At 45.0% G+C, this 21,513-nt stretch overlaps 1 protein-coding gene across 7 annotated transcripts in view; it reads right to left on the bottom strand.

Moving 5' to 3' along the window:
• Positions 1–21,513, bottom strand: part of rasal2 (RAS protein activator like 2) — a 105,603-nt gene that overhangs the window by 1,312 nt on the left and 82,778 nt on the right. For 5 of the 7 annotated variants that reach the window (XM_071361971.1, XM_071361972.1, XM_071361968.1 and 2 more), the window contains 12 exons: positions 15,693–15,846; positions 15,294–15,392; positions 14,286–14,840; positions 13,951–14,095; positions 13,601–13,745; positions 12,878–13,114; positions 12,459–12,660; positions 10,923–11,122; positions 9,318–10,329; positions 9,027–9,161; positions 8,570–8,772; positions 6,724–6,811 (listed from right to left, as the gene is read on the bottom strand). In XM_071361971.1, coding sequence (XP_071218072.1) covers positions 6,724–6,811; positions 8,570–8,772; positions 9,027–9,161; positions 9,318–10,329; positions 10,923–11,122; positions 12,459–12,660; positions 12,878–13,114; positions 13,601–13,745; positions 13,951–14,095; positions 14,286–14,840; positions 15,294–15,392; positions 15,693–15,846 — 3,175 coding nt within the window. Of the gene's footprint in view, positions 1–6,066; positions 6,098–6,723; positions 6,812–8,569; positions 8,773–9,026; positions 9,162–9,317; positions 10,330–10,922; positions 11,123–12,458; positions 12,661–12,877; positions 13,115–13,600; positions 13,746–13,950; positions 14,096–14,285; positions 14,841–15,293; positions 15,393–15,692; positions 15,847–21,513 lie in introns of all 7 variants that reach the window. The other 2 variants (XM_071361970.1, XM_071361969.1) reach the window with 2 other exon arrangements.

Raw genomic sequence — 21,513 nt, 5'->3', positions numbered from 1 at the left:
ATATACAGTACCATTCAAAAGATTGGACACACCTACCCATTCCAGGGTTTTTCTTTATTTTTTAAAACTATTTTCTACATTGTAGAATAATAGTGAAAACAAACTATGAACACATATGGAATCAAGTAGTAATCAAAAAACTGTTAAACAAATACAAATATGTTATGAGATTCTTCAAAGTAGCCACTCTTGGCCTTGATGACAGCTTTGCACACTCTTTGCATTCTCTCAACCAGCTTTCTATCATCATGTTAAATGTGCAACCAGAGGGAAAAGAACTCTGGACCACCTTTACTCCACACACAGAGACGCATACAAAGCTCTCCCTCGCCCTCCATTTGGCAAATCTGACCATAATTCCCTCCTCCTGATTCCTGCTTACAAGCAAAAATTAAAGCAGGAAGCACCAGTGACTAGATCACTAAAAAAAGTGGTCAGATGAACCAGATGCTAAGTTACAGGACTGTTTTGCTAGCACAGACTGGAATATGTTCCGGAATTCCTCCAATGGCATTGAGGAGTACACCACATCTGTCATTGGCTTCATCAATAAGTGCATCGATGATGTCGTCTCCACAGTGACCGTACATACATACCCCAACCAGAAGCCATGGATTACAGGCAGCATCCGCACTGAGCTAAAGGCTAGAGCTGCCGCTTTCAAGGAGTGGGACTCTAACCCGGAAGCTTATAAGAAATCCCGCTTTGCCCTCCGACAAAGCATCAATACAGGACTAAGATAGAGTTGTACTACACCGGCTCCGACGCTCGTCGGATGTGGCAGGGCTTGCAAACCATTACAGACGACAAAGGGAAGCACAGCCGGGAGCTGCCCAGTGACACGAGCCTACCAGACGAGCTGAACTACTTCTATGCTCGTTTCGAGGCAAATAACACTGAACCATGCATGAAAGCACCAGCTGTACAGGAAGATTGTGTGATCCCGCTCTCCGCAGCCAATGTGAGTAAGACCTTTAGACAGGTCAACATTCACAAGGCCAGACGGATTACCAGGACGTGTACTGTGAGCATGCTCTGACCAACTGGCAAGTGTCTTCACTAACATTTTCAACCTCTCCTTGTCTGAGTCTGTAATACCAACATTTTTTAAGCAGATCACCATAGTGACTGTGCCCAAGAACACTAAGGTAACCTGCCTAAATGACTACCGAGACGTAGCACTCATGTCTGTAGCCATGAAGTGCTTTGAAAGGCTGGTCATGGCTCACATCAACACCATCATCCCAGAAATCCTAGACCCACTCCAATTTGCATACCACTCAAACAGATCCACAGATGATGCAATCTCTATTGCACTCCACACTGCCCTTTCCCACCTGGAAAAAAGGAACACCTATGTGCGTGCTCAGCCCTCTCCTGTATTCCCTGTTCACTCATGACTGCACGACTCCAACACCATCATTACATTTGCCGATGACCCAACCGACAACAATGAGACAGCCTATAGGGAGGAGGTCAGAGACCTGGCAGTGTGGTGCCAGGACAACAACCCCTCCCTCAACGTGAGCAAGACAAAGGAGATGATTGTGGACTACAGGAAAAAGAGGACCGAGCACGCCCCCATTCTCATCGACGGGGCTGCAGTGGAGCAGGTTGAGAGCGTCGTGAAGCGGGCACAACAAAACCTATTCCCCCTCAGAAGAAAAAGATTTGGCATGAGTCCTCAAATCCTCAAAAGGTTCTACAGCTGCACCATCGAGAGCATCCTGACTGGTTGCATCACCGCCTGGTATGGCAACTGCTCGGCCTCCGACCGAAAGACACTACAGAGGGTAGTACGGCCCAGTACAACACTGGAGCCAAGCTTCCTGCCATCCATGACCTCTATACCAGGCAATGTCAGAGGAAGGCCCTAAAAATTGTCAAAGACTCCAGCCACCCTAGTCATTGCCTGTTCTCTCTGCTTCCGCACGGCAAGCGGTACCGGCGCGCCAAGTCTAGGTCCAAGAGGCTTCTTAACAGCTTCTACCCCCGAGCCATAAGACTCCTGAACCTTAGTCAAATGGCTACCCAGACTATTTGTCATCTATGCATAGTCACTTTAATAACTCTACCTACATGTACATACTACCTCAACTAACCAGTGCCCCTGCACATTGACTCTGTACCAGCAGCCCCCTGTATATATTGTTATTTTTTTTACTGCTGCTCTTTAATTACTTGTACTTTTCTCTCTTATTCTTATCCATATTGTTTTGAAACTGCACTGTTGGTTAGGGGCTCGTAAGTAAGCATTTCACTGTAAGGTTGTATTTGGGGGTTGTATTTGGCGGTTGTGACTAATACAATTTGATTTGAGGTAGTCACCTGGAATGCATTTCAATTAACAGGTGTGCCTTGTTAAAAATGTATTTATGGAATTTCTTTCCTTAATGTGTTTGAGCCAATCAGTTGTGTTGTGAGAGGGTAGGGTTGGTATACAGAAGATAGCCCTATATGGTAAAAGACCAAGTCCATATTATGGCAAGAACAGCTCAAATAAGCAAAGAGAAATGACAGTTCATCATTACTCATGAAGGTCAGTCAATCCGGAAAATGTCAAGAACTTTGAAAGTTTCTTCAAGTGCAGTCGCAAAAACCATCAAGCGCTATGATGAAACTGGCTCTCATGAGGACCGCCACAGGAAAGGAAGACCCAGAGTTACCTCTGCTGCAGAGCATTAGTTGTCTGTCTCAGAAATTGCAACCCAAATAAATGCTACAGAGTTCAAATAACAGACATCTCAACATCAACTGTTCAGAGGAGAATGCGTGAATCAGGCCTTCATGGTCGAATTGCTGAAAAGAAACCACTACTAAAGGACACCAATAAGAATAAGAGACTTGCTAGGGTCAAGAAACACGAGCAATGGACATTAGACCGGTGGAAATCTGTCCTTTGGTCTGATGAGTCCAAATTTGAGAAATTTGGTTCCAACCGCCATGTCTTTGTGAGACGCAGAGTGGGTGAACGGAGGATCTCTGCATGTGTGGTTTCCACCGTGAAGCATGGAGGAGGAGGTGTGATAGTGTGGGGGGTGCTTTGCTGGTGACATTGTCAGTGATTTACTTAGAATTCAAGGCACGCTTAACCAGCATAGCTACCACAGCATTCTGCAGCTATACGCCATCCCATCTGGTTTGCACTTAGTGGGACTATCATTTGTTTTTCAACAGGACAATGATCCAACACGCCTCCGGGCTGTCTAAGGGCTATTTGACCAAGAATTAGAGTGATGGAGTGCTGCATCAGATGACCTGGCCTCCACAATCACTCGACCTCAACCCAATTGAGATATATTGGGATGAGTTGGACTGAAGAGTGAAGGAAAAGCAGCCAACCAGTGCTCAGCATACAGCGGCAGGCAAAGTATGTGAACCCTTTGGAAATACCTGGATTTCTGCATAAATTGGTCATAAAATTTGATCTGACCTTCATCTAGGTCACAACAGTAGACAAACACAGTCTGCCTAAACTATTAACACACAAAACAGTTATACATTTTCATGTCTTTATTGAACACACCGTGTAAACATTCACAGTGCAGGGTGGAAAAGGTATGTGAAGCCTTGGATTTAATAACTGGTTGACCCTCCTTTGGCAGCAATAACCTCAACCAAACGTTTTCTGTAGTTGCGGATCAGCCCTGCACAACGGTCAGGAGGAATTTTGGACTATTCCTCTTTACACAACTGTTTCAGTTTAGCAATATTTTTGGGATGTCTGGTGTAAACTGCTCGAGGTCATGCCACACCATCTCAATCGGGTTGAAGTCAGGACTCTGACTGGGCCACTCCAGAAGGTGTATTTTCTTCTGTTGAAGCCATGCTGTTGTTGATTTACTTCTGTGTTTTGGGTCATTGTCCTGTTGAATCACCCAACTTCCGTTGAGCTTCAATTGGTGGACAGATAGCCTAACATTCTTCTGCAAAATATCTTGATAAACTTGGGAATTCATTTTTCCGATGATGATGGCAAGCTGTCCAGACCCTGAGGCAGCAAAGCAGCCCCAAACCATGATGCTCCTTCCACCATACTTTACATTTGGGATGAGGTTTTGATGTTAGTGTGCTGTGCCTTTTTTTCTCCACACATGTGTTCCTTCCAAACAACTCAACTGTAGTTTCATCGGTCCACAGAATATTTTGCCAGTAGCGCTGTGGAACATCCAGGTGCACTTTTGCAAACTTCAGACGTGCAGCAATGTTTTTTTTTGGACAGCAGTGGCTTCTTCCATGGTGTCCTCCCATGAACACCATTCTTGTTTAGTGTTTTACGTATCGGAGACTCGTCAACAGAGATGTTAGCATGTTCCAGAGATTTCTGTAAGTCTTTAGCTGACACTCTAGGAATCGTCTTAACCTCATTGAGCATTCTGCGCTGTGCTCTTGCAGTCATCTTTGCAGGACGGCCACTCCGAGGGAGAGTAGCAACAGTGCTGAACTTTCTCCATTTATAGACAATTTGTCTTACCGTGGACTGATGAACATCAAGGCTTTTAGAGATACTTTTGTAACCCTTTCCAGCATGTCAACAATTCTTTATCTTGGTTCTTCTGAGATCAATTTTGTTCGAGGCATGGTTCACATCAGGCAATGCTTCTTGTGAATAGCAAACACAAATTTTGAGAGCCAACATCCAACATCTCCAATCTTGTCTCAATGATTGTACTCCTGGTTAGCTGACTCCTGATCCAATTAGCTTTTGGAGAAGTCATTAGCCTAGGGGTTCACATATATTTTCCAACCTACACTGTGAATGTTTAAATGATGTATTCAATATAGACAAGAAAAATACAATCACTTGTGTTATTAGGTTAAAAACACTATGTGTGTCTATTGTTGTGACTTAGATGAAGATCAGATCAAATTTGATGACCAATTTATTCAGGTAATTCCAAAGGATTCGCATACTTTTTCTTGCCACTGTATGTGGGAACTCCTTCAAGACTGTTGGAAAAGCATTCCTCATGAAGCTGGTTGAGAGAATGCTAAGTGTGTGCAAAGCTGTCATCAATGCAAAGGGTGGCTACTTTGAACAATCTAAAATATATTTTGAATTGTTTAACAATTTTTTGGTTACTACATGATTCCATGTGTGTTATTTCATAGTTTTTATGTCTTCACTATTATTCTACAATGTAGAAAATAGTAAAAATAAAGAAAAACCCTTGAATGAGTAGGTGTCCAAACTTTTGACTAGTACTGTATCTATCCATTCACAAGGCCTACATGTCAATAGTGGCATGGCTTTCAACTGAAAACAATTGTACATTTATATTGTGTAAACACATTATTTGTATTCAACTATCATTTCATTGTTCTACTGAAATCCCAATTCTATGTCTAACCCTTGGACTGAACTATCCTCTACACTATGTATTTGATTGTTCTCCCCAATGACCACCACTGTGATGCCATCCTAGATGGAGGAAAATTGATTCAGTTTGCTCTCCTTGAAATCAGCAACAAAATAAAGTTGTGTCACCAGCCATGGGCAACCTCATCTAGCCAGGTCATGGCACTGTTCCTGCAGAACTGAGTGAGAGGAGGGAAAGGGAAATGGGTTTTTGGGAGTGACAGTAGCTAAATTAGGAAGGCAGGGTGAAAAGCAGCCAAAGCTATCATCTGCTAAGAGCGCAACTCACAACACACATTCCTGGAGAAACAGAAATGTTGAACATCAATGTAGCTGCTTAATATTTACAGCCCTAATTCCATCTCGTGACAGACATTCTCATACTATAATATTGTTGATTATTAGCTATGAGCGCCACTTTGTGTCTGAGATGATATTGACATCGGACATGGAGAAACATTAAGTGTAGCAGCAGGGGCGTACTCAAACTGCAAAAGTAAAGAAAATGTATTAGATTATGTTTTATATTTATATAGTGACTGATGAGGAAATCCAAAAGCAATGCCAAACAACAACAGCATCCTCTAGTCTGCACACGAATAAGGACTAATTTGGCAGGGAGGGCAGGAATGGGTGTCAAGTGTGGTTGCGCTCATACAAGGCTTGCCGGCATTTTCCAAAACCTGAGGACTGACTGGTTTACTTGCCTGCTTGGATTACCTCTGTTGCTTTATTGACCTGGAATTCAGTGGAACATAGTGATAGTGAGCACGTCAACAGGTTCTCTGCTCCAATACAGAGTACAAGAACTCCATCCCCCTCCAAAGCTTGAAAAGTGTTGTTTGGATGGGATTATAGAATTAACTGCATGTCAAGTCTATACTTTTATATTTAGTGTCAATTATATCACCCCTGACCAAAAGATAACATTGTAAAGAAAGTAGACATTTTTAAAAGTCAAAGCATTTAAAATATGTATTTTGATGGAGCAATAATAGTTAACATTGATCCTATTTTTTTCTCCCCTTTCCCTGCTTGGTATTGCAGATCTGTTGACGTAAAGTATGACCTTCTCAAAGAGTGTTCAGAGGCAACGAGCTGATAAACAGGCCCTGTTAAAAGCCCAAAAAGCGAGAGCAAATGTTATGTGCCTCTAGTGAGACTATCTATGGCATTTCCAGGTTGCTCTGAAAAGCTGCCAAGGATATAAGACAATGGTAAGCAACCCCAAATGTAAGACTGAATGAATCGGTTTCCATGGAGAGTAGAAGATTCATTCATAAGGGGATGGTCTGAGTATTGGATTTATTCAAGCCCTACACAGAGTACAGACAAAATATGTGTAGCGTTTTCTGTTACTATACCTGTGCATCAATGATCTTCTGCTTGGCATCTATGACAGCCTGCATCTCTGCATGGTCTCTCTTCAGCTCCTCCTCAACAGCAATTAACCTGTGAGTGACAGAGCATTGCCATCTCAGACGCATACAAACCAAAAGGGGAGATCATAGGCTGCACCTCAAATGGTAGACCCTGGTCAAAGGCAGTGCACTATACAATGCATTTGGAAAGTATTTAGTCCCCTTCCCCTTTTCCACATTTTGTTACTTTACAACCTTATTCTAAAATTGATTAAATAGTTTTTTCCCCTCATCAATCTACACACAATAACCCATAATGGCAGAGCAAAACCAGGTTTATAGAAATTTTTGCAAATATATCAATAAAGTCCCCTCCCGGAAATAACACATTTACATAACTATTCAGACCCTTTACTTAGTACTTTGTTGACGCACCTTTGGCAGCAATTACAGCCTCTAGTCTTCCTGGTTATGACGCTACAAGCTTGGCACACATGTATTTGGGGAGTTTCTCCCATTCTTCTCTGCAGATCCCCTCAAGCTCTGTCAGGTCGGATGGGGAGTGTCGCTGCACAGCTATTTTCAGGTATCTCCAGAGATGTTTGATCGGGTTCAAGTCCAGGCTCTTGCTGGGCCAATCAAGGATATTCAGAGACTTGTCCCGAAGCCAGGGTCGTTGTCCTGTTGGAAGGTGAACTGTCGCCCCAGTCTGAGGTCCTAAGCAAGTTTTCATCAAGGATCTGCTCCGTTCATCTTTCCCTCGATCCTGACTAGTCTCCCTGCCGCTGAAAAACATCCCCACAGCATGCTTCAGCTTAGGGATGGTGCCATGTTTCCTGCAGATGTGACGCTTGGCATTCAGGCTTGAGAGTGCTTTTGGTGCCTTTTGGCAAACTCCAAGCGGGCTGTCATGTGCCTTTTACTGAGGAGTGGCTTCCGTCTGGCCACAAAGGCCTGATTGGTTGAGTGCTGCAGAGATGGTTGTCCTTCTGGAAGGTTCTCCCATCTCCACAGAGGAACTCTGGAGCTCTGTCAGAGTGACCATCGGGTTCTTGGTCACCTCCCTGACCAAGGCCCTTCTCCCCGATTGTACAGTTTGGCCGGGTGGCCAGCTCTAGGAAGAGTCTTGTTGGTGCCAAACCTTTTAAGAATGATGGCGGTCTTGGTGGTTCCAGACCTTTTAAGAATGATGGCGGCCACTGTGTTCTTGGGGACCTTCAATGCTGCAGAGATATTTTGGTACCCTTTCCCAGATCTGTGCCTATCATGTCTCGGAGCTCTACGGACAATTCCTTCGACCTCATGGCTTGGTTTTTGCTCTGACATGCACTGTCAACTGTGGGACCTTTTATAGACAGGTTTGTGCCTTTCCAAATCATGTCCAATCAATTGAATTTACCACAGGTGGACTCCAATCAAGTTGTAGAAACATCTCAAGGATGATCAATGGAAACAGGATGCACCTGAGCTCAATTTCGAGTCTCATAGCAAAGGGTCTGAATACCTATGTAAATAAGGTATTTCTAAAAACCTGTTTTTGCTTTGTCATTATGGGGTATTGTGTGTAGATTGATGAGGAATAAAACAATTTTATTCATTTTAGAATAAGGCTGTAACAAAATGTGGAAAAAGTCAGGGTTTGAATACTTTCCGAATGCACTGTATATAGGGAATAGGGTGCCATTTGGGACAACAATAAAAGACACTATAGGCACGCCATTAAGTAGTCAATCTGTGATTTTGCTTCCATTCAATCATTAATTAATTAATTCATTCATTCAAAGGAATTCCGACTGGAGTATGGGCTGTTTTACGCAAAATCATCCAGAGGGTGCCTAGTAATGCCTACCTGCAGATGATGCTCTTCATCTGGTTGTCCTTCTCCTCCTGCTGCCGCCGCAGCCTCTCCTCGCTGTCCTCCAGGCGGGACTTGTACTCCATCAGCAGTTTCTGCATCTGCTGCTCCTGGGCCAGCAGACGTCTCTCGTACTCCTCCAGACACCGACTAGACACCCGCAGGCGCTCCTTCAGCTTGGAGATCTCCTGTTCATACTAGCGGGAGAGAGGCGAGAAAAACAGAGATAGAGGGAAAGAGAAAGAGAGGGAAAGTGAGAGAGAGGGAAAGAGAGAAAGTGAGTGGGAGGGGATGATCGTGTTAGTCATGACTAAGACTATCTCTGTCTGTCTACACTGGCTTAAGCAGGCTGATGTGTTGACTTGGATGATTAGGAAGAAGTCAGTCATTTAACTTGGAAATATTTTGGCCATCAAACCTTCATTGACTGTAACTCTGGCTGTGTCTTTACCTTCTTGGCGTGCCTGCTGTCTTCCCTGCTCTGATCTGCTGGGGCCGTCTCGTCCTCGAACTGGCCGTTATTCAGTACCCACGCCGCTGTCCTCTCTACCGGTGACATGGTGACTGGCTCTACCGGCGACGCCACCTGCACCACCACAGATACATGTATGTCAATCAAATCTACCCTGAGTGCCTTTGGCCACACTTTATTTCTTGATAATAATAATAACAGATATTATATAGGGGTGTCGGAGCGGAATGTGTGTGAATCTAAGTGTAGTTCTGTATGCCAGACCAGTACCTGCGGTGGTGTCTGCTGCTTGGCAACGCTCCTGACGGGGGGCACAGGGCTCTCCATGGAGCAGGTGGACTGTTGGTGTGAGCGGCCTCCTGTGCCTGGCTGGGCCTGGATGGGGATAGGCATGGGCTCTGTGTTGATGGAGCTGCTGCTGCGCAGAGAGGCGCTGTGGGGCGGGGAGCGGGGCAGGGAGCGAGGCGTCCGGGCCCCACCACTCCCCCCGCTGCGGCTCTGCTGCTCCACCCTCACGATGTGGGCCGTGCTGCTTTGCCTGGGCACTGCCACAGCGTGGGCTCCTCTGTGGTGGTCTGGCGGGTTGTGGCGGCGCGGCGTGGAGCAGTCTTCGCTCTGCGTGCTCCGCCGGCTGAACTCCTCCAGACTGCTATTGGACGGGACCCTGCCCCCTTTCCCCCCCTGGCTCCCGCCTCCAAACTCAACCTCCGAGTTGCTGTGGCTGCGGGAGCTATCGGTGCTCAGGTTCTCAGAGCTGGAGTCCGGCTGCAGGGAGTGCACTGAGTGGGAGTGGACCGAGTGTGTTGTGGAGTGTACTGCTGTGTGTTGTTGTTGTGTCTGGTTGCTAAGGTGATAGACAGGGTTCTGGAAAGACAGGGGCTGGAGGCTCCTCTGATGGCTGAGGGAAGGGTGCAGGGGCCGACGCACCTGGGGTGCACTCTGGGGGAGGTTGTCCTGTAACGAGGGCTTCTGGTGGAGGGCTTGGTGTGACTGTGAGGTGGTAGCCTGGTGGGGGTGTCCGATAGAGAGCTGGGAGCCCACCCTGCTCAGCTTGGGGGGAGCATCGTGGAGGAGGGGTCCCTTGCCACTCTGGACCATGTGAGAGTCCTGAAGGTCCACCAGGGAAATGCTGCGTCCGTTGGGCAGGAGGTTTTCTCTCTCCTCCTTGTCTGAGAAGCTCATGCTATGGCCGGACGACTGCTGGCCCAGGAGAGGGTGCTTCCCCCGGTGAAGGCCGTTTGTAACATGCTCTTGGACTGGGGACTTGATTCTGCCAACCTCACTGCAAGACGTGGACAGTAAACATACAACACATTAACAGAGAGTTCCGAAACCAAAGCTAGGACCAGACCAAGAACATGGGTACATCCCAAATGGCATCCTATTCCATATGTAGCGCACTACTTTTGAACAGGGCCCATAGGGGTCTGGTAAAAATTAGTGCACTATAAATGACTAGGAAATAGGGTTCCATTTGGGACTCACTACATGAAATGTAAGCTACCGTCTTTTCAAGTTTAACTCAAATGTTCCTTTAGCAACAATGTTTACGCTGATTCACTTTAAAGCCGGAAAACCCTCCATCTCGGATTCCCTCATTACCTCTACAACCGCTAAAAATAGGAAGTCTCTAGCTGCAGCTTTATTTAGAAAGATCCTAGCAGCAAGTCATCTCCCAAGTCAATACACCATGAAACAACCCATCTATATAAAATGCATGAGCACACCAACAGCTTTCAACCTCTAGGATAACTGGCACAAAATCACCAGATGAAACAGCCTTTGAAAATAACTACACCACAGAATTAGGCCATGCATGGCTGGGTGGTGATTGGCAATACCATTGCTGCAGTTGTGACCAATTTGGAGCACTACCTGTCAGCCGGATCTTCAAATATCCTCTGCAGGCCTGAGGGGACGCTGCCGCTGATGTTGTGTGAGGAGCTGTAGTCCTGGAAGCGTCGGAGCTGCTGCTGGATGGGTGTGGGGCTAGACAGAGAGCGGGCTATGTCCCCCAGGATGCGGGGTAGGGGGCCCAGCTTGGCTACGGTCGCCTGCAGGAAGGAATTTTCACCCTGGGTTGCATGTTACCAAGACAAGGGGCAGCAGCACCAGGCCACATCACCCAGCATTGTAGAATGAGGATGGCAGAAGGTTTGGAGGGCGGAGGATTGATGGGTTGGATTTGTTGGTTGGTTGGCAATGAGAGGCACCATAATGCATTGGTATTGGCGGGACAGCATAACCATGAAGACACCAAGTGTGTGTGTCGGGTGGAGTGGAAAAGGGGAAAGGGGTGGGCGTAGAGGCAAAAGGAAAGAAAGTAGATACATAAGAGGAAAAAACATAAGGAAATGAATAAGTTTGGGGTAAAAAATGTAAACACATGCCACTAAATAACAGACATTCCAAACACAGCGAACATGCATCAAGGGCAAACTAATACATAAGGTTGTGAGGTAAGATGCAGGAAGGATTTAAATGGATGCTGTAAAACAACTAGGGTTCACGGAACATTTGTGCAGAGGGGTGTAAATAACGCAGTAGAATAAACATGCATTAAAATAAACTGATGTACAGTGCAGGAGCCTTGCGGGATTAAGGTTAGGGGGAGTGGTGGGAACAGTGAACGAGTGGGTGATGTTACCCTGCTTCAAAACTTTTAACATAGACTTCTAGACTCGACAGACATTAAGGAACATCCTAGTGAAAGAAATGTGGGGTAAAAACATCCTGGACAGTAATAATTAAGTTTCCCTCTTCTCATAAAGTCATTAACTAACCCTTTAGCTACGGCACGGCAGGCTAGAGATGTAAGTCAATGTGGTGTAAGCTGATTACAGACTTGTCCTAACGCCACTTAATATTATTAGACCATTGCACAGGATTATGTCACAGTGATCTTATTAGACCCATCTACCCACATTTCATCCAGAAAAACATTATTACACTCAGCATTATTCAGAATCATACATTTGTGCATTTAGATTCATAGCAGCTGTAAAAAAAAAAAAAACGCCAAGCCTGCAAACGTAGTAGTCAAACAGATTAGGGAAAGAAAGATCTTTGTCAGGATAACACACAATCAGATGGGCAGACCCAAACCCACTACACACCACTGCAAGTTATCATTTGCAGCAGAGCCTCTTAACTCAACAGAAACCTACTAAGGGCCACAATTAGGAGCCTTAGCATCTCATTAAAGTACAGCGCTTTCCATTTCATCTTTAGGCTTACAAAAGATATGCATGTGTCCCAAATTGCACTACATTCCCTATGTAATGCCTTATGGGCCCTGCTCAAAAGTAGTTCACAATAAAGGGAACAGGGTGCCATTTGGGATGCAAATTATGTTTTTACAACATCTGTTAACAGAGGTATCATTGCTTCCCACTCCAAGGTCTTCCTTACCTTGTCCAACTGGGACACCACGTCCCACAGGAGCGAGTGGAGGACAGACAGCTCTCGGCCAAGGTCGATGTAACCTTCGAATCCTGGCGTGTTGGAGATGGTCTCTGGGTTGGAGATCTCCGTGAGGAAACGCATCATACCTGCCCATTCGTGCTCCAGGAAGTCGTTCATGAATGCCATGTACTCCTCTTTGTTGCCAAACCTTGGACACGGACAATAACAAGCGTTCATATGATGCACTTTCTACTTAGGGCGACATGCTTTGATTGTCTTGTCAATTTGCAAAGGTGAAATTCTAAACAAAATGCTACCTTATTCCCTATACAGAACCAGGGCCTGGTCAAAAGTAATGTACTATAGGGTGCCGTTTACACACGTAGCCGTGATCTACCATACCACCAGCAACAGGCGAAACCTACTTGGCGAAGTTGGCCAGGTTCTGAATGACCTTGGCGATGAGGGTGAGGGTACGGGAAGTGCGGTCGTCGGGGTACTCCTGCATGAGGCTGAAGAGCGAGGGGGACATGATGGCGGGACAGAGGAAGCGGAGGAACAAGGAGGCGCTGATGAGGCGCTTGCTAATGTCCTGGTTCCCTCGGGTCAGACACTGCTGCTTCCACGCTGCAAACACCTCCTTTAGCTCCCGCGGGAACACACTAGGGAGGCAGAGGGAAGAGTCAGTGTAGTGGAGATTATTTGGAATCACAAGTTCATGAGGTAGCCCTGCCTGCTAGTGTAACACTCGGCCCAAGAGGGAATGTCCTCTTGGTTAAGATGCTGGTTTCCCCGAGTATGACGACCGTGGTGTGAATCAGACAAAATGCACATGCACCACCAGGTGGCAGCATGCACTTTACATCATCACTAAATTGAAGCCAAGCCAGACATGCTGTACCATCCATCTCTATCTCTTTCAGAACAACAATACTAAACAAGTACCCCAAATCTGTGTTTCAAGTTCCGCAGTGCTGCAGATATTCTTCTCTATTCACATAATGTCATAGCTACCCATTTACAAGGCGATGGGGCTTGCCTTAAGTGGAGGCAAGTCAAGGCCCTCTGGCTATGTGGCTCAGGGCCATTGACCTTAAGAAGCAGGCTATGTGGCTTTAGGCTTCACAGTGCTGAGGGGCTGATCTCACCAGTAGGAGTTGATGATCTTGCAAAAGGCCAGCTCGCAGCACATCTTCAGGTTGCTCTGGTGCTCAGGGAGTTCACTACTGGAGCACTTCCCTGGGTCCACCTCACAGTTCTCATCTGACTCATACAACGCTTTGATGAACTCTCCTACAGTACCCAGGAGAAAACACAGACTGGGTTGAAGAACAGTAATACGGCATTGCCAAAAACCCATGGAATAGTTTGAAAACCTGCCAATTCAGCAATCAATAAAATGCCATACATCAAGAGCTTCCACTGAATTTAAAGTGGAACATAAGAACATTTATATCATCATGTCAGATGTCTTCTATAATAAACCCTTCCCTCTCACCTAGTGCGTCATGAAGGTACTTCTGTCCCACCAGTTTGAGGTACTCCTCTATGGCCTTGGTGGCCAGAGTGTTCTCTCTGAAGATCAAGACGTCGTGGTCTGCACAGCGGTCCACCTCGGACATCACTAGATCTGTCAGGAAGTCCTGGGGAGGAGGAGAGGGAACTTTGATTTACTGAGAAATACTGCAGTACGGTACTTAATGTACTAATGTGGGCAAATAGGGGGAAGTTATGGTCAGTGTTGGGAGGGAGGCACAGTGGCAGACAATGTTATGAAAAATATGAAGTAGTCTATACAGAGCAGAGATGGAGTTTCTAAAGTGTATGTATTACCTTGGCCCGTCCGGTGCTCTGTAGGATGTGAACCAGGGCACAGGCCATCTCCTCCTTGTTCTTCACACTGATCACCGGCTCCAGAACAGAACACAGCATGGTGTAGTTGTTAGTGATGAACTCTGCAAACTCCTTATACTGCTCCATGGGCAGGATGGAGATGGTCTGGAAGCGGGACTTGATCCGGATCGACGGCCCTCCTCCTTTGCCCTTGCTGGTGGTGGGGGTGCTGACAGGGTACCACTTCTCCACAAACTGCCTCCCCGTCACCCCCCCGATGGGGATGTTGACCAGGCCCACGTAGTTGTTCTTGTCCTTCTTCTTCTTCTTGTCCACGTCCTTGTAGATGTGCACGGTGATGCTACGGACAGACGGCAGGCTGTAGAACTCAAAGTGTTCCCCCCAGAACAGGCAGTCAGCCCGGGTTTTGCTGGTGGTACGGGCATATAGAATATCATCCAGGCACAGTTCACAGAAGTACTTCTTCTTGGGAGGCAGGTCCTTGGCTTCGATGATCCATAGCCGGAGGACATTCTCAGTCCGTCGGCAGTTATCCTGGGAAGACATTTTTCTTTTTCTTTAACCTTTATTTAACTAGGCAAGTCAGTTAAGAACAAATTCTTATTTTACAATGATGGCCTACCGGGGAACAGTGGGTTGGTTAACTGCCTTGTTCAGGGGCAGAATAACAGATTTTTACCTTGTCAGCTCGGGGATTCGATCCAGCAACCTTTCGCTTACTGGCCCAACACTCTAACCACTAGGCTACCTGCCGCCCCAATGGGTGGGGGGGAACAGTGACACTAAACTGACATTGTTAAGAAGATGAAATTGAAAAGAACAAGAAGTGAAGTTAAGGAGGACATTGTAGCATTAACTAGCATTAGGACAATGTAAAGGGCATCAATATGTCTATGTCCCAATTGGCACCCTATTTCCTACATAGTGCACTACTTTTGAAGGGAATATGGTGCGATTTGGGATGCAAACCTATGTCTCTGGTCTCACCTTGTTTGGCTGGACCGTCCTCCTCAGGTTCTCCATCCATTTGTCTCTCTCTGAGGCTGAGGAGCAGCTGAAACACTTACTTCCTCCTGAGTAGGTCACCTGGAGAAGACAGAGACAGAAGCATGAGGAGCATAACAAACAAGGTCTTCTATGCATTATATCACCTGTGATTTTATCAAAGACAAAGAGCATACAGTAAAATTGTTCTGTAACGAAATGTAAAAATATAGCCTTGTTAAACCAGTAAGCTAAATGATCCAAGTAATATAATAATTTGCAATTTGTCAGTGTGCTCTTTTCACTATGCATCATCAGGATTGTGATCTTCCATTACTTGCTAAAAGCTTTGAAGTAGTACTTCAAAGTAGTCGAACAGGACTAACTACTGTTTAGACTTACCTCGAAGCAGAACTCCTGTCCCAATATGCTACTGTGGAGAGGTTTGACATAGACATCTTCCTCCATTCCCAGATCCAGGGCTTCTACTGCACTGCCCGGGCTGAGCAGGGACTCGTGGGAACACGATTCCTTTAACTTAGGAAGCCCTCGGGATCTGAAAGACAAAAACATGGCAGTCGGTTACAGTTTACAACATAACTTCTTCATTCAGAGCATTCAAAGCATGGCAGAGTAACCTGCTCCAAGGCTCTAAATCCTAAAATGAGTAAAAAGACCTTGGGCTCCTCCACTGACTGGTTGTATTATTCACTAGGTATACCACAGAAAGGAAATGGCCACTAACACAACACAGAAAGTTGGAGGACAATGAAAAAGTAATATACTGTAGCCCAGTGGTTATCAACTGGTTTTGCCTCGGGATCCAAATTGAACCAGGTTGTCTCAGTCACGACCAAATATTTGCATCATGAAAAAGAAAATCGCCAAAATACAATCTGGAACTATTTTTAATGCTATATTGATAGTAAATAATGTTACAATTATATGACAAGGGTACAAAATTCCCACCTCTTTCATTGTCAATAATAAAATGTAGCCCATATTCTTGATGAAGAATGTTAATAAACTCACTGGTTTGAGACCACAAAATCAACTAAAATAGCACTGCTAATAGCAGTATATTAAAAATACTGTGATTGAAGAAAAGTTGTTCAGAGATCATTGTAAAAAAATGTAGGTTCATTATAATGTCTACACACTTTCTACCAGGTTTAAGTCATTCAAGTTGAGATTGGAGATTATCATTTTTTTGGGACACCCGTGAACCACTCAAAACATCCCGACCCACCAGTTGAGAATCGATGCTGTCGCCTACATGTGATCCCAAAACTCAACACAACCAGCAGTTGTCTTTCCGTAAGGAATTCAAGCTTTTTCCGTACTATTCCAGCATCTAACCACTCACTAGTACATTTCAGGAAGCAGGAATACCTACGAAAAACATCTAAACAGGCACTTGAAGGAATATCCCCAGAGCATCTCTCCCTGTTGCTCAATACATTCCCTTTGGGACGGTTCTCTTCTCTTCTCGGTTCTAGTTCGCTGTCCTTGGTTCTACTGCCTCTACCATACAATCGCAACTCTTCATTCTACCCCCATGAAATGCTGAAAAGTGAAGAAGGACCAGCAGCTCCAATGCCCTTCGCTCTTCCTTGCTGCAGATTCCCTTTGATTCACAGATGGTAAACAGGGACCTGGGCTGGCCAATCCATTGGCCCCTTGGGCCAGTTTCCATAGGGATGCCCCTACAAAGACTTGACTCTCTAGAGCAGCAGCAGAGGATGACAGAGGGAAGATGGGCTGCTGTGCTCACAAACACCTTGGACAAAACAACCTGGGCTTTCCATCAGAGCACAACACTACAGGTAGTGGAGGGGAATGGAAGTCACTGGCTGAAGGTGTTGTTTAGCAAAGGACTGTATGCGTTCCAACTGGCAAACCATTCATTTGAATGTTCAAAATGCAACAATATCAAAATGCTTTATGCGTTTATACATGATCATTGAAAATACATAACACAAAAACATACCCTTACGTAATAGCCACATGGTAGGAGAGGGGGACATTAGTCAAAGGATAAAAATCACTGACAAATGTGTAGCAAAGTAACATAACGTCATTATCCTGATAGCATGCTGAGAAAACAAACTGTCTGTCTGTTGTTTTAGGCCATGCAATGGCCTGGCAAATAGTCTTCATTAATTATGTGGCCCATGTCTGGGTTAAAGCGTCATGGCCTACATACAACTATAAAACAACATTCTACCTACCTACCTCACTGGCCAAGCATTAGAGCTAGGCAATATAGACAAAAATTAAAACCGTGATAAATTGCCTGAATTGATGCGATAATGATACATTTATAACAATATGCACCCGTTTTTTTTAAATGATTCTTTAAACAACTACTACTAGTTTGACGGTTGTAGCCATCAATTGTCCCATTAACAACCACCCATATTATCAACCTTATTTCACATCAAACTTGACATTTGTCTAGTATAGGCTACTTATCGTAATGAACGATATCAGCAAAATGCCTGCGATAAGTGATCGGTATGGTCGGTGTCGATCATTTTCGGTTTATCATCCAAGCTCTACCAAGTGTCACAATACCATTCTTCATTATTTATCAACTTATCTCCTTACAGGACAGTGCTTCTTGCATGAAGATGACCTATACCTACCATGGTTGTGTTCCAAATGGCACCTCTATTATTCCCTTTCCCATAGGGCTCTGCTCAAAAGCAGTGGACTATTTAGAAGACAAAAATGTATATATGTTTTATTGTCACATACACGGGATAGGTGCAGTGAAATGTGTTGTTTTACAGGGTCAGCCATAGTAGTACAGTGCCCCAGGAGCAAATTCGGAAATTCAAAACTTGCTCACCTTATCGACTTAGGTATTCGAACCAGCAACCTTTCGGTAAGTGGTCCAACTTTCTAACCACTAGGCAGAATAGGGTCCCATTTGGAACACACCCCACATCTCAGATTTGTAACATGTTTACAAAACATGATTGCTTGAGTTCCCCATATACAAAGGGAAGCCATTTTCTTCATGTTATCTTGCTTGTAAAGTGTCACAACAAAGTTATCAACCAGGTAGTCTTTAGACTGTTATTTTGAAGAACAGAAGCTTATAAAGGGGATCACACAAAATCCCACACACAAGGGAGTGGGATGTGCTGATGCCTACCCATTGGAACAAGTAATATGAGTAGCAACAGAGAGAGAAAGCAGACACCTCTGTCTTCTTCTTTCAGGTCTGCAGCCGCCTCGCTAATTACTAGCACACATCCATCCATTGTGACTGTGTCTTCTGCAGAGGGCATATGTGCCCCCGTAATCTCCTGGCATCAGCCACTTTAACATACCTAGCCAACTGAATTATGTAAACCCAGATTAAGGATTTGGGCAGAAACAGATCTGCCCTCTCAATACAGCGATGGATGCCACAGATGCATACATACAACACTGCTACTTATGTGATTCACAACCTGGGTATTTATTCAGATCTGTAGCTGTGCGTCACAGTTAGGCTAAAGTCGTAAACACATTGTGGGCGGTAAGGTCATTTGTTGTGCTTTGAGCCGTCTCATAACACTGTTTATGAGAATATGCGAAATACGCTTTTAATACGCTTTACGCTTCACAATCAGTGTTTATATCAGTACCAAAGTGGATAACTAGCCTACATACTGAAATTCATCGCAGAGCACTTGTGGTGAAAAAGCTAACACTTGAGTAAATTTCTGAGGGAGTCTGATCTCTTTAAAAACCTGCTGCTGCCCCCCATCCTCAAAGTCATTTGAAAGCTAATCAGATCGCCTGTCTGAACGCCAGCCCTCACCATGTCCACTGCATTAGGATAGAAACCTGATACGTCTAATGGGAGGAAGGATAGGAACTTACTCGGCTGTGACCAGGTCCTTGAATTAACTAAATGCTGCCATATGATTCTGAACTGGTAGTACTTTGAAGCAGAATCACATACAATTCAACCTGGCATGATATTGCATGTTGTAACTGCAGTTAATTTCTATAATTCAGCTGGTTCAGATGGGACAAAAACAGTGTAGTACTGTATGAAACAACAAAACATCATCAGCTTCCAATACTCTACTCAGCAAACTGGATGCAGTCTATCACAGTGCCATCCGTTTTGTTACCAAAGCCCCTTATACCACCCACCACTGCGACCTGTATGCTCTAGTCGGCTGGCCCTCGCTACATATTCGTCGCCAGACCCACTGGCTCCAGGTCATCTATAAGTCTATGCTAGGTAAAGCGCCGACTTATCTCAGCTCACTGGTCACGATAACGACACCCACCCGTAGCAGGCGCTCTCCAGCAGGTACAGTGAGGGAAAAAAGTATTTGATCCCCTGCTGATTTTGTACGTTTGCCCACTGACAAAGAAATGATCAGTCTATAATTTTAATGGTAGGTTTATTTGAACAGTGAGAGACAGAATATCAACAAAAAAATCCAGAAAAACGCATGTCAAAAATGTTATGAATTGATTTGCATTTTAATGAGGGAAATAAGTATTTGACCCCTTCTCAATCAAAAAGATTTCTGGCTCCCAGGTGTCTTTCATACAGGTAACGAACGGAGATTAGGAGCACACTCTTAAAGGGAGTGCTCCTAATCTCAGTTTCTTACCTGTATAAAAGATACCTGTCCACAGAAGCAATCAATCAATCAGATTCCAAACTCTCCACCATGGCCAAGACCAAAGAGCTCTCCAAGGATGTCAGGGACAAGATTGTAGACCTACACAAGGCTGGAATGGGCTACAAGACCATCGCCAAGCAGCTTGGTGAGAAGGTGACAACAGTTTCTGTGATTATTCGCAAATGGAAGAAACACAAAAGACCTGTCAATCTCCCTCAGCCTGGGGCTCCATGCAAGATCTCACCTCGTGAAGTTGCAATGATCATGAGAACGGTGAGGAATCAGCCCAGAACTACACAGGAGGATCTTGTCAATGATCTCAAGGCAGCTGGGACCATAGTCATCAAGAAAACAATTGGTAACACACTATGCCGTGAAGGACTGAAATCCTACAGCGCCCGCAAGGTCCCCCTGCTCAAGAAAGCACATATACATGCCCGTCTGAAGTTTGCCAATGAACATCTGAATGATTCAGAGGACAACTGGGTGAACGTGTTGTGGTCAGATGAGACCAAAATGGAGTTCTTTGGCTTCAACCCAACTTGCCGTGTTTGGAGGAGGAGGAATGCTGCCTATGACCCCAAGAAACCATCCCCACCGTCAAACATGGAGGTGGAAAGTGTTAATCTGCTCACTGTATATCTCACTGGTCATCTCCAAAGCCAACACCTCCTTTGGCCGCCTTTCCTTCCAGTTCTCTGCTGCCAGTGACTGGAACGAATTGCAAAAATCGCTGAAGCTGGAGACTTATATTTCCCTCACTAACTTTAAACATCAGCTATCTGAGCAGCTAACCTGATCGCTGCAACTGTACATAGTCCATCTGTAAATAGCCCACCCAATCTACCTACCTCATCCCCATATTGTTTTTATTTACTTTTTTGCTCTTTTGCACACCAGTATCTCTACTTGCACATCATCATCTGCTCATTTATCACTCCAGTGTCCAGTGTTAATCTGCTAAATTGTAATTATTTCGCTACTATGGCCTATTTATTGCCTACCTCCTCACGCCATTTACACACATTGTGTTATTGACTGTACGCTTGTTTCTTCCATGTGTAACTCTGTTGTTGTTTGTGTCGCACTGCTTTGCTTTATCTTGGCCAGGTCGCAATTGTAAATGAGAACTTGTTCTCAACTAGCTTACCTGGTTAAATAAAAGGTGAATATTCTTTTTTTTTTTTTTTTTAAATCACATTTTACAGCAGAGGAAACATGACCCATCTACATGACCCATCTATAAACGAAAGACAGGATTACCACCAATTAGATCATTATAAATGTAGCAAACAATGCGTTGGTCATTCAGCTCAGCATTCTCTAAGTAGGAGACATGCTGTCCACAGAACTAGAATGAGTTCTAGAATGAGTTCTCATTCTATTTCTATGATGCTGCCCTACCTGAAGTGCAGCGACTTGGGCAGGTGGGAATTCCTGGCCCTCCTTAAGAGTGAAGAGGAGGCGCTGGTCGCCATGGTGGCCATGCTGATGCTGTAGTATGGTCCTTACTGGGAGTCACTCACATTAGCTAACCATGGCAGAGAGAGGCTGCATCTCCGCCTCACTCTGCCCATTAT

This window comes from Salvelinus alpinus, chromosome 23 (assembly GCF_045679555.1).
Source record: "Salvelinus alpinus chromosome 23, SLU_Salpinus.1, whole genome shotgun sequence".
NCBI lineage: Eukaryota > Metazoa > Chordata > Actinopteri > Salmoniformes > Salmonidae > Salvelinus > Salvelinus alpinus.
Note: the sequence above shows the minus strand (reverse complement) of the source record. Positions and strands in the feature narration are given on the sequence as shown.